The 13,463-nt window shown below is 31.6% G+C and overlaps 1 protein-coding gene across 3 annotated transcripts in view; it reads right to left on the bottom strand.

Annotated features, from left to right (window-relative positions):
- The window catches only part of LOC145303474 (uncharacterized), a 266,228-nt gene that overhangs the window by 226,987 nt on the left and 25,778 nt on the right, over positions 1-13,463 (bottom strand). For all 3 annotated transcript variants that reach the window (XM_080144825.1, XM_080144826.1, XM_080144827.1), the window contains exon 2: positions 11,398-11,438. In XM_080144825.1, coding sequence (XP_080000951.1) covers positions 11,398-11,438 — 41 coding nt within the window. The remainder of the gene's footprint in view (positions 1-11,397; positions 11,439-13,463) is intronic.

Here is a 13,463-nt window from a genome sequence, read left to right as displayed (position 1 = left end):
TATTCCTAGTAATTACTGCCTTCCACAGTTGTTGTTGTTGTTGTCTGGCCAAGTTTTGGCCAAGTAAATCTCTGGTCTGCTTTGGGTAGGATTGAAAGTGCTGTCTTCAGACAATGCTCACCTGGAACCGTAAAGACAACAACAATTATGGAAGGCAGAAATTACTGGGGATACATTTATGAGACTCAGCATTCCTATCCCGTCGCGGTTAATCTCCTGAAGAAGGCCAGAGGATGAGTTGGCCAAAACGTGGTGAAACAACAACTATGAAGATGAGGATAACAGTTCACAAATAAACATTTATTCATTTAAAAATTTAAAATCAACTTGGTTTTGATGATATATGTATTCATCGGGCATAAAAATCTATGCAGATTGAAGATATATCATTGAAACTAAGTTGATTTCAAATTTTTAAATAAATAAATGTTTATTTATTTAAATACGCTTAAATATATTTTAATTCATGCAGATTTTGTATTTATCATTAAAGAGCAAATTCTCTATTGAATGTTATATTGTGCCTAATATATAATACTGATTTCAAAAGATTTAAAAATAAAAAGTGACTTGGGTGCCATATGCTAGAATCGAAACCAAAACATTTAGCGCTCCAGCCACATTCCCTATTGTTTGAGCTATCGATAGATAAGAAAATTTAAAATTAAACCACTTCAAGCTATGAATGAATGAATTTGCGCATGCAGAAAAGTAATAGGAGTATGTTGGCAAGTTCAAACTAACATTTTGTATTTCAACTCCTGCCAACATATTTCTGTATGTGTTATTTATCCATCCAAACAAAGATTTTACTCGTTATAAACCATCTTTCGTGTGCGATTGCTATCTATTGTGTGATGTGAATAGTAGAAGAGTTTATTGGTTAAATATTTACACACGCACACACACATATATATATATATATATATATATATATATACAGGGTGTCCGTAAAGTTACTATACAGTCTTATTGTTTTATTGTATTATATTTGTATCAATAGTTAATATTTATTTTTGTATAGCTGTATGGTGTCTGTATAGTAACTTGTAAGACTGTATAGTAACTTTACGGACGCCCTGTATATATATATATATATATATATATATATATATATATACATACACACACACACACACCTACTGTTTTATTTATATAGAACGATTGTGATTTCTGTAAAATAAATGTTTGGATTTGTTCTCATCAAAAAGAGAAGGTTAATTAACAAAATGATTACGAGTGTATGGTACAAATGATGATGTGAAAATTACACTGAATAGATAATGCACATGACAGCATCCCATGTTCAAATTACATTGGGGAGAGGGATCCATCTTTTTTCATCTTCTTAGTGGTGAAGAGGAAAGTATGACATTTATTCTTAAGATTTAGGAAAGCAATTAATCTTGAGGATAAATAAATTAATTTTAATTTTTTTTTTCTTAAGTATCTATATCAGCAGCAGCATCATCATCAAGGTAATTGTGGCTAAGTGGTTAAGGACATGGACTAATCACCTGGGTGTGTCAAGTTCGAATCCAGTTTGTTTCAGAGAAACACTTTCACTTAGGGATGTTAGCAACCTTTACATGATCCCTCCCATAAGTACCCAATATGTGTTTCTAGAAAGAATTCTAATTAGAAAGATACAGGGGAAATGAATGCCAACACTAATCATCTGATTCATATGAATGAATGATGCTCAACAACAATCATCATCATATTTGGTTTAACATCCACTTTGCATGCTGGTATATGTTGGATGGCTTTAAGAAAATAAATTTTAAACTAACCTATCACTGGCCAGGTTTTTATTCATCTCTCTTTTTCAAATCCATCCTTATCATATCCTCCCATGTTTTTCTTGGCCTACCTGTCAACTGACTTTGCTATTTCAACTGTTGTACATCTAACTCAAGAACTCACATGCATCCTTTCAACATAGCTATAACATTAAAACCTCCTATTCTGCACACATCTCAATAGTGTGCGTGATGTGATGAGTTTTTTGGGGTGTTTTTTAAGATGAAACCAATTGCATTATGAACAATAGAGAGCCGAATGTTCAACTCCAGCAGTTTTGATAAAAATGCTGAGGTTTTCATAACAACTAATAACTGTTCATTCATCGTTGTCGATGAAGAGCATGGATACAATTTGTAGCTGACTGGGTTTTTTTTGTGGGTCTGCAGATGAATTGTCAGGCCAATGCAGGCTTGAAAGTTTTTCAACTACCGAATGATGCTATGACTTGCGCGTGAAACTTTATGTGGCAAGAGTTGCACAAACTCCAACCACACCTCTCCTGAGTCGCCACTGTTTTACTCCAGTGGCAAGTAGAAATTCAGGGTGACTGGAAACAATGCCAAGATAAGCAGAGAGCAGATACAGAACCCACTATTCCCAAATGCTCACCCATCTGGTACTGACCAAATTCATCGTTACTTAACTTTGGTGATCTGACAGGAGAGAATCAATGTGTCAACATGATTCTAGAAAAAATACATTAATCAATAGCAAACTGGTAAGCTCCTGCCCCCTCCACACAAACACTACAATGTGAAAACACATCTAACAGGTTATACTGTGCATTCCAAATCACTTTGATCAGAGGTATGCTACTGAACTTAGCATTTTGATAATCATTACATAAGGTGTATTTTGCATGAAGACTAAAATTTCTACCTCTACAAATTGGTCATTAGGAAAAAGTTGAGACTGTGATACTGTTATATTACTAACTAGCAGACCAGTATCCTGGTGTTGCCCAGGATAGTAGATTAACTCAAGAAATTCCATACCCAACCTTTAACGATTAATCATTTTGGATCAATAATAACACTAGTATTATCACAAATACCATGATTGTTAAGCAGCTGAAACCACTATCTCTCCATGTATCTCTGCTTGTGTGTACTGACCTGAAGTGGTAACTTGAAAAGGATCAAATTCATCTTACTTTATTAGGTATTTTTCTAGCTGATTAAAAATGAGGTTTGGTATACACAATTTCAAAATGAAATTCTTTAGAAAAATTACAATTGAAAATTAATCATTTTATTTCAATAAAGTCATGTGGCTAGATAAAAGCAAGTGTCTTTTGGATTTGTATATTTTTGTGAAAACTTAGAATGCCAGAACTGGATTCAACTCTCTCCGCTCATAGTACCAATACACATGGACGATAAAACGCTTTGGATAATCACAGATTTCAAGTGGCTTCTGCTAAAATAGCCAGATTTTAAAAACCGAAGTACTTTAAGTCCTCAAAATACCACCGTTTTGTTTGGAAATGAATATACTTTCAAATGAATTCATAAGGAGTAATGAACATATATTTTTAAAGTTTTAAGCAAATAAACTGATTAAACCTGAACATCATAAAACAGTGTTTTCGGTAAGATTTTGAAACCCATTGTAAGATAAAACAATCTTTTTACCGTTTTTATCCATTAAAAGTATAATTGTATGTTGTTTCATCTTGTGGTAGCTAGCAATTTAAAAACATGATATCCGGAAAAAAAATCATTTGAGTGCAGCATTAGTAATAGTATTAACGTCTGCAGCAACAATCTGGAATGAAAATCAACAAAAAAAAAATGTTTGTTTATAGACATTTTTTTGTTGTTGATTTTTATTCAAGATTGTATTTTTTTTTTAATTTAAATCTGATTAGAAAAAATTTTCTTACATGTTTAGTTAGAGCTATTCTGTTACCAACCATATAAATATTTTAAAAATTTGACAAGTGGTCAAATTTCAAAAATATTATTTTGCTTTGAACAACTGAAAATGTGAAATATGATTTTTTTTGACTCACGTGTATGAGTGGTACCCCCCTCCTTTTTATTTAATTTTCATCTTTTTCACAATGTCTTCAGCGGATTATTATCGAATAGAAGCTAATCTTACTTGATTATCAGAAAAAATAAATTTTAAAAAAATGAAAAATTGATGTTTAAATATTTGGAGAAAGGAAACTTTTCCAAACATCAGTGAAGTTAAGAAATAAAAATGGTAGAAAAAGACATAAAATGTAATTAAAAATAAAAATAAAATTCATTAAAAATTTGCAAACAATTTGTTAGCTTTAGCACAAAGGTTTTTTTTGTTTTTTTTATATTTAAATAGGTGGTGAAAAAAAAGCTTGATACTTTTCCAAACGTCACATTTTCTTTTCTGTTAGAGTGACGTCACTTGTTTTAAATAACATTTGGCCATGAATAAAGTGTAGTATCTGTTCTGATGCTACACTTCAATTTTTCTGTCCTCGGTCAGTGGGATGAAATCCTTCATGACTGAAATAATTCTTATTTTTATTCCCATCCATAGTGCCCCTTTTGGGGGAGCTGGATTTTCCCCACATTAAAAAACCAACCTTGTGTCCAACTCTGCCTGCGTGGGGAGGCAAGTAAACAGGAATGTTAATTTTTTTTTGTAGTTTCACAATGGGTGTCAAACACCCTCTTACCAAACAAAAAAAAAAAAAAAAAAACTTAATCCTACCTCTAACCCTAGGATTGAGTGGCAAAGCGCCTCCTAAAACCTTTTGTACCCTCTAACAATAACGTTAAATCCGAGTGGCAAGCTCCCCACCAAACAAATTTCCTCTATAAGCTTCATATAAGCATAAAAAAGAAAAAAAAAAGATTTTTCCTTAAAGAAAAGTGCATATGATTAATCTCCCATAAAAAAATAAATTGGTAAACTGTTCTAAAACACTAGAATGGTCTCAAAATGGTAAATTATTTTACATTAAATTAAATTTATGTGAAACCAACCCCCTACTCTAAATTCTTTGTTTTTGTTTTGTTTCTATCAAGTTCCCGCATAATTTCCCTTAGCCCTATTATTAATCCAAAGTCAGAGTAGCAAACTCCCCACCCTCTCATAATTGCACAAAGACCCTCTTAAAATCACACAATCTCCTTTAGAAAAAAAAAATGCCCAGGATTTATCTCCCACAGAAAAAAAACAAAAATGGGCTAACTGCCCTAAATGCTGGAATGGCTCAAAATGAGGAATCATTTTACATTAAATTCTAAAATAATTTTTGTTTATCTTTCATTAAAGTATTTCAAGGTGTTCACACATAATAGTCTACACATATTTTGGAGAGGTGGCAGATGGGAGGGCGGTTAACAGAACAATAATATCAAAGAAATATTGCAATATATTCATTTTTAAACAATCCTAGATTTAGATTTCAGTTATTTGTACATATAATGCATTACAATTCAGCTTTGAGTTCTCTAACTTCTTTTCTGTTAATAGATAAATGGCATTTTTAAGCAATCGCAGCATATTTATGTGCATTTACTGCAGATTATTTTGAAACCATTAATTTCTGGAGATTTTCAGTAGCATATTCTGGTTCCTTGTACAAAAATACACTTATATGGCAAATTTCATTGCCTAATCTTGTGTTTTAATAAAGATATAACATTTTACTGAAAAAGTAGTGTAAAAAATGCGACAAAATGCATACGGTCTAAAAAGGGAAACATCCAAACGTGCAAGGCACAAAAATAGTCATAACTTCCTTAATTTTCATCGGATTTTAACCATTTAAAAAGATTCTTTCTGAGCTTGTTAAGTTCTTTTTATGTATGCCATTACTGAGATATATTAAACAATTTCAATGTTTACATGTGTATTGGTATTTATAGTCAGAAGTGCTTATGTCCCGTATGCAAATATCTTGAAAGGATGGCGATTTTGCCGAATGGGCAAAATCACCAGATTTTTCAGGTTCAATTCAATTTTTACGTTATCTTGTTTATTAAATTATTAGGTGAAAGTATAATAAGAATGCGTTTGTAAATAATAACATAATTCAGAACAGTTTGTAAACTTCAGAATTAATACTTACGCATATAAATTAACAGATTACAGATAAATGGAGGTCGGGGAGATTTTACTTTTTCTTTTATTTATTTTTTTTTCTCAAGGAAATTACATTTGGTACTTCTGCAGTTTATGGACTGTGTTGAAATAATGTTAACTATTCTGTACTTTCACCTCACAATTTAATAAATGAAAGATACTGTAAAAAATTGTATTTAACTTGAAAATCCTATCTAAAATAAAAAAGTAGCATGGTTCATAAACTGCAGAAGTATGAAAATATGCTCACGCATGTACATTTACAGATAAGGAAGACGGTTGCAATATTAAGAATCCTGGGAGAAATAGACTAACCTTGCTGGTATATTCAGATATTTAATGATATTGCGAGATTGGAAACGCAATATATAATTGTAAACAGACGCTCATATGATAACAGATATGACCTGTGATCCTGTGAAGATTTTTTGTAGCAGGGGTTGTTATTGTCAATGGGAAGTGTGAATAACAAGCTGTCAAAAGGTATTTTCTGGGGTCTGAAAGTGCAGACACCTCTCTGGTTTGGGAAGGGAACAAAAGAGAAAAAGGGTATCGATTTGGATTTTCCTCAGATTTGGAAAAAGAAAAAAAAAAAAATGAATTTATAAAGAGAATTTTGAAAAAGAGAGAAAGGGAAGTTAGTAAAATAAAATTTCTATATGTGGTGGGGGTGGGGACGCAAAGGTTATCAATTTAGGAAATAGAGCAGCAGCAGAGAGTTACAGAGGCAGGGACTTTTACTGTTTTTTTTTGTTTTTTTTTACTTCTACAATGGTACTTTTTTTTTTTTTTAAATAGGATTTTCAAGTTAAATACGGTTTTTACATTATCTTGTTTATTAAATCATAAGATGAAAGTATAGAATAGTAAACCTGTCAAGAGGTTTCTAAATAATCATTGTATCGGGCAGGTAGCCTGGACCAAATTGACTATTTCCCTCGACAAATGAAAGCCAAGGTCTTCTGTCATTAATTTTGTGCACGTATTGGCAGATATTCTTACTTTAATGGTTCCGGGTTTAGGATTCCAATCAGATTCATTGTCAGCAACCTTGAATAGCTTTAAAAAAACAAATTAGAGTGGTCGATGTTCTGTTGTAGCATAAGGTAACATTTACGAAACCAATTTATTTAGATTTAAAAAATAATTGTTAAAAATATTTTTTAAAAAGTCAAATAAATAAATAGGAATAATTTGAGATGATTGAATATAAAAGGCTGAAAATTTAATCAAAGATTTAGTTATTTTTAAATTTCATTTAGAAATAAGAATATTCTAGAAAGTGGAATAAAAATCAGTTAGCGATTGAAGCTGCAAAAAAAAAAAAAAAAAAAAAAAAAATGTTAAATTTTAAAGAGTTATCGAAGATAAAGAGCAAATAAAACAAAAAATGAATATCAAAAGTTAAAAACATGTTATTCCTCTTGAAATTTGAGGTTATATTTTTGTTGAATTGGTCATGACTTTTTCTTTATATTTTTTGATATATAAAATAACTCCTGAAATTGATTGTTATTAATTTCATGGTGCATGTTAATTCATGGTTAAAATATTTGTTTTGACTTTTATCTTCAATGAAAGAAATTTTACGAAAAACATCAAATCGTTTGCGAAATTCCCTTAATTGTATTTCCACTTTTTCGCGCTACACAAAAACTTTTGATTATATAATGGTATATTTCAAAACAACAATTCTATGGGAATCGGAATTGGAATCGTACTTGGTATTGGAATCGTTAATCAACGTTTTCATGGAATCAGAATTGGAAAAAATATAGGAATCGTCCCAACACTAATATTTTCTGATTGTTTACATGTAATTACAAAAAACAAGAAAATAACGAAGGTGTCTCCAAAAGTCATAATATTTTATGTTTTAATCGAAAATGTTTTTCTTGTTCTATATTCGTTCCACAAACGAGAAGTTCTTCTAGACTGGACCAATTTTAACTTTTTTTCAATCCAGTGATCCCCCACCCCAATCAGAATAGTGGGAATTTCGTTACTTCTGATTCCCATTTCTTACTGTAACAGTAAGAAAATTAATAGTAAACCTCCAAAAATAAGAGAATTCCTAACTGAAGAAGGTGTACTCTCTCAAGTCCTAGGTATGTGTATGTAAATAATGCTGACTGTTGGAAAACAGAAATGTAAATAATTCCAAAGATATGCTCAATTAATTCTCGTAATAAGAAATCCTTTTAGACTAAGACAATTTTCACAAGCTATACCATAATTAAATGAAAAGAAAACAGTCATAAAATGAAGAAGTACCAAGTTAATAATCGATTTTGTATTAGTAAATGACATTTGTTTTTAGAAAAAAAAAAAAAAGGAAACATTAGTGAATAGCTATTAAACATTTTTTTTTTTTTGTTCAGTAATAAGTCTAAAGAAAAGGAAATAATTTTTAAAAAATTTATTTAATTTAAAATAGTTAAATTTGTTCTTGGTTAAAAGATGTTGTTATCAAAAGGTAACTATTGATGTACTTCTTTGTTAGGACAGTAACCATTTTCGTGTGGCTTTATTAAAAAAAAAAAAGTCACCATAAAGAAAGAGCATTAGTAGACGAATTTAATGTAGTCTTGCATACTTGTGTGCATAATAGTTAAAGATCAGTGTCACTTCCATAATGGAAATATGAAACTTTGATGAAAAAGAAGTCGAGAGGAAAAAAATATATGGATTCCTGGCACATATCACGCTGGTGGTTCACTTAATCTTGGGGTTTCATACATTGTCAGTCTTGTGCTTGTTTTTCTGGTCTAAATATGTTTGTTTATTTGTTAACTGAAAAGTGGGAACCGTCTTGTTTTTAAGTGAAGAGTTTTGGAACAGTATTCACTAGCATTAAATATGTTTGCGTGTTTATCTTAATGTTAAAAAAAAAAGTTACTGGAGTTACATAAAGATTACTTATTTTTAAAGGAAAACATGTCTGGCAATTTTTTTTTTATCTATAAAACAAAATCGATAATCACAAAGCAAATAAAAAAATGTTCACAAAGAAGTTAGTACACTGAGCATAGCATTCAGGAAAAGATGCCATTTTGAATATAATCAGGTGTTCGTTAATTTATTCAAGTATTCTGAGGAATGATTAAAAGGTATTATTAATAGGCAGAGAGCAGTCCTGAAAATAAAGCACTCAAATATTCACTTATTCTTTGAATACATTCAGGAAGCCATTTAAAATGTAAATGAAAGTGAGGAATTATTTATCATTTTTTAATGTAGCATAGTATGTTGAAATTAATACAAACGAAGAAGTGAGGTAAGAAACAGTAGCCTAAAAATAATTATACCTTTTAAGGAAGCAACAGTGATGCAAAGGGAATGAGTGGACTTAATGGATAGAAAGTGAAAGTCTTTGCTACCTTCCTTGTGGGACTACATATTTTGAGAGAAGCAGTTTCTTCGAAATTAATGTAATAATTATTAAACAGATAAAATGTATGCTTAGTTTACTGAAGTCCTATAAGTGGTCTCCATGATATTAGCAGTAACACCTTGACGTCCGTCATTGTTTTTAAAGGAAAATATTTGACTAAGATTATTTGATTTGGTTACAATGTTCTCTTAGTCATTTTTCATTAATTATATTACAAGAGAATTATTCTCTGCTCAGTGATAAATAAAACTTGGTTGAAGAAAACTTCTGTTTTATCATGCATTTTGAAATAAAAAAAACAACAGCAGTGATACAGCAATAATTCTCAGTCATTTATTTTTGGGATAATATTGTGTGGGATTTGATTGCAAATGCCCAGCTCTGGTCTGGGAGAAATGAGATTTATTAATCGGTTGGGGTTATCAATTAATTTTGTCAATGATAATGGATTTGTTATCATCCATTTTCTGATAGCCGATTATTGATTGCTGACAAAGTATTTTTTAATGAGTTGGGTTATATCCTTGATACTGATGACCATAGATTCTCTGACTCAACAACCAGGGTTAATTTGGGTAGTTTGCTAGTGTCCGAGTTGTTTCAACTGATGATAAAGGAGAGCTGTGGGCCTTGTCCTGGGTGGCAAAGGTTCATTTGGAGACCTGTGTTCGGTTGTTGCTTATATAGAAATATTTGACAAGTGCTAGGCTCCTATGGAAACTGTTTCTGATTGGTTGAAGGGATCTCAATAACCAATAAAATTTAATATTTAACTAATGAAAATTGAGTATTTTACAAAAAAATGTTTTTTTCTGCTTTGCTATTTTTGTTGTTTGCTGCTGTTGCTGTTTGCTTAGAAAATAATTCTATCAATAAGGCATTATCTATATATATAAAAGCAAAAATGTGTGTATGTATGTTCACTTTTTGTGTATGTCCAAGAAAGGCTTTTTTCAGAGAAACGCTCGGTTGGCTCACAACTTCTTAAAACTTTTTATATCACATATAAATCATAATATCTCCGAGTTAACAACGGAGCTTGCCTGTCTATTTAATTTGCTCGACTTCGGGAAGATAAGTATTCAACATTTGTCGCTCGCCGCACGTGGATTAGGCTTTGTCATATAATAAAAGCGACACTCATTCTGGCATCATCGCCGGAAATGTCCAAAAGCAATCAGCTTTGATCAATGTGGAAATATTTTCCTTACATCAGACAATAGCTATTCAATTTGGACAAGGGGAGCTGCCCCATCCCCAACATTTTGGGGAAAAAAAAAAAAAAAAGCGTTCTCGCAGTAAATGAAATACCCCGTAGTCAAAGTTGACCTAATGAAGTCATTAAAGTGCACCTGCCAAATCTAAGTAATTAAATAAATTCAAACGTGTTTCCGTTAGTATCTCGCGGTGGCTCAATGGTTAACATCACACGTTCTTTTTTTTCACACTTTAATTTCCAACTTCGCCTCAAGAGTTCAGGTTCGATCCTCATACTCACCTACCAAAACTTTTTTTTTTATTTTACCCCTCCCCCCTACCCCCGCCCCGGAGTTTTGATTTACCTCCAAACACCCGGGCAACGCCGGGTACCCCCTGCTAATCTATTAGAAAAACTTATCTCAGAATGCAAAACTGAAATAGAGAATTAAAAAAAAATGTATGTTGATCTGGAAATGGAAAAACAAATTGTCAACAAGTATTAAAAAAATAATTTCTATTGACTTACCTCCCCCATCGTCCCCACAAAAAAAAAAGAAAAAAAAGGAATTCTTACTGGAACACAAACAAAAATTACCCCATTCAAGAAGGATCTCTTATCCAAAGAGAGTAGATACTACAGTCTGAATTATTTCCTAAAAAGGTAAGCATACAATTAAACAAATTAAGCGCAAGACTATGAAAAATGTGGGGAGTCATTGGTCAAATTATCCTAATCTAAGATAGTATCATTGAAGTCACTATATTCATTGGAAGTATCCCAGCTTGAAGGCTAGAAAAATAATCAGTGAAGAGAAAATAAATTCAACAATAAATAATGAAAAGAATTTAAACTTAAATATTTATACATTATAAATTACTGAAAATAAGAGAAATTAAAATGAAAGTTTTCTTCTTACCTTAGATGTTGCCTTGGTAAATTTATCCTGCCTTTCAGCACCTAAAAACGAGGAACGAAAATAAGAATTATAATGCAAAAAAAAGAAAAAAAGAAAAAAAAAAGGAGTTGTTACCCTTGCTTAAAACAGAACAGGTCGGTGCTTGCATTCTGTGGCCAACAAAAACGCTTACAAAAGAAACAGTAATGCAGAAACACCATACAACATAGAAACATGAAAAGAAAAGAAAGAAATGGATAAGATATATTAATTGACACTGGTTTAAAAATCAGTCAAGATTAATTTGGATTGCTGAAAGACTTTTTTCCAAAATATTTGTTTTTCTTCCATCATTTTGTTTAAAAAAAAAAAAAAAGAAAAAATTTTTTTCTTTAGAATTCCAAGTAATTAAAAAGGCAAAAATATAGAAAAATCTTTGATGTACATATCTGTCACATTCCAAAAATCACGTAAATTGATCAAGTAATTTTATTTTTAACCAAGAAAATCAAATTTTATGATTAAGCAAATAGGGACTGTCTCAGATCACAATCTTAAATAAAAAAAAAAGAAAAAAAAAGTGCATAAGTCCACAATCATTCAAACTTGTGAGATCAGCCTTGTACTGCTACGGAGTTCACATTAATTGCTTTAAATTGTTTAAAAATGATTTTTTAAATAAAAATAACATTACTTGATCAATTGAAATGATGTTTGGAATACAACATTTCCGTTCAGTGATGGGTATGTACATCATATGATTTTTCTGTAGCTGTTTTAATAATTAGGTTGAATTCTAAATAAGAACAAAAAAAAAGACTAGTCCTCATCTTGGTTGCTGTTATGTGAACAACATTTTAGTCATCGTATGCTCCAGCTTTCTTCATGTAATTTTTCTTATCACCCCCCATACACTCGACCTCCCATAAGAGCAGAATCAGATGCAAGGTTGATTTTTAATACAAGAAAAATTCAGCTTAAAAAAATGGGAGGGGGGAGGCAAGATTGAGGCAAAAATTTTCATTGCCTCAATCTAGAAGGATTTCTCCTTTATTGGCAGAAGACAGAAAAGATGCAGCATCAGAACAGATACTACACTTTGCCCTAAGCCAAAAGACCAAGAAAGCCATTTATCGTTATATAACCAATCATGTTGTCTTAGCATCTACCTAACACTTAACCCTTATCCTAGAATGGTTTCCAGGCTTTGATAAGTGGTGACTTCCAAGTAAAAAAAAAATAAATCAAAATATAATCTTCAAATTTTGAAGCAACTTTGATCCATTGGGACAAATCATACCTTTCATGTCGATCAAGGATAAGGGGTTAATGCATGTAAGGTGGTCATGGAGACAACAGCGTAGTTATCATTAGTGGTGGAAATTAGGTAGAATTTGATTATTTTAGGAGGCGGGACATCAAAAACTTGTTTTTGTTATTTGACTTGAAGATGACCATGTTGTAGTCAGCTGGAAAGCAGGCCAGCGGAACAGAGTTCCACATGCGAGCAGTTCTGGAAAAAAGTTTTCTTCATGGAATTTGTACTTAGATTTAGGCGATGATAAAGAGTAGGGGAACTTATTGGTAGTGGTTGTAGCTAGTCGAGTGCTTTAAATGAAAGTTTAGCAGGGCAGGGCCATAGACTGAAGCTCAGATGAATATTTGCCATGAAAATTGTTGCAATATTTTGAACTTGTAATGGGGTATGATCCCACAGTCGGACGATTCTATTTATAAACGATGCTGCTAGAAACTGACGAATCGAATTAATTCACATTCTGCTACCAACCAATCAGAAACCAGAATTGCTTCATAAATATTAAACCTTTTCTGGAGCAATTTCACATGTTTTTTTCCGTCTCGGCACGGTAAGAATATTTTGCTCTGTGGAACTGTCTACTGCAAACCAGTCACCTCTCAAGACTTGTTTAGAACAACGAACCATCTGAAACGTTTCTGAAACTAAACATGGCTTACACTTCTAGAAAAATAACAATAGAATAGAGACAGGCTTGCAACGTGTTCCATTATCATGTTTAGTTTAAGGTTTCTTTTACATGCTGTTGAACAGCATTCATTTCAAATAA

Source organism: Euprymna scolopes, chromosome 19, assembly GCF_053919585.1.
Source record: "Euprymna scolopes isolate OS-2025 chromosome 19, ASM5391958v1, whole genome shotgun sequence".
Classification (NCBI taxonomy): domain Eukaryota; kingdom Metazoa; phylum Mollusca; class Cephalopoda; order Sepiida; family Sepiolidae; genus Euprymna; species Euprymna scolopes.
This window is presented reverse-complemented; position numbering and strand designations above follow the sequence as displayed.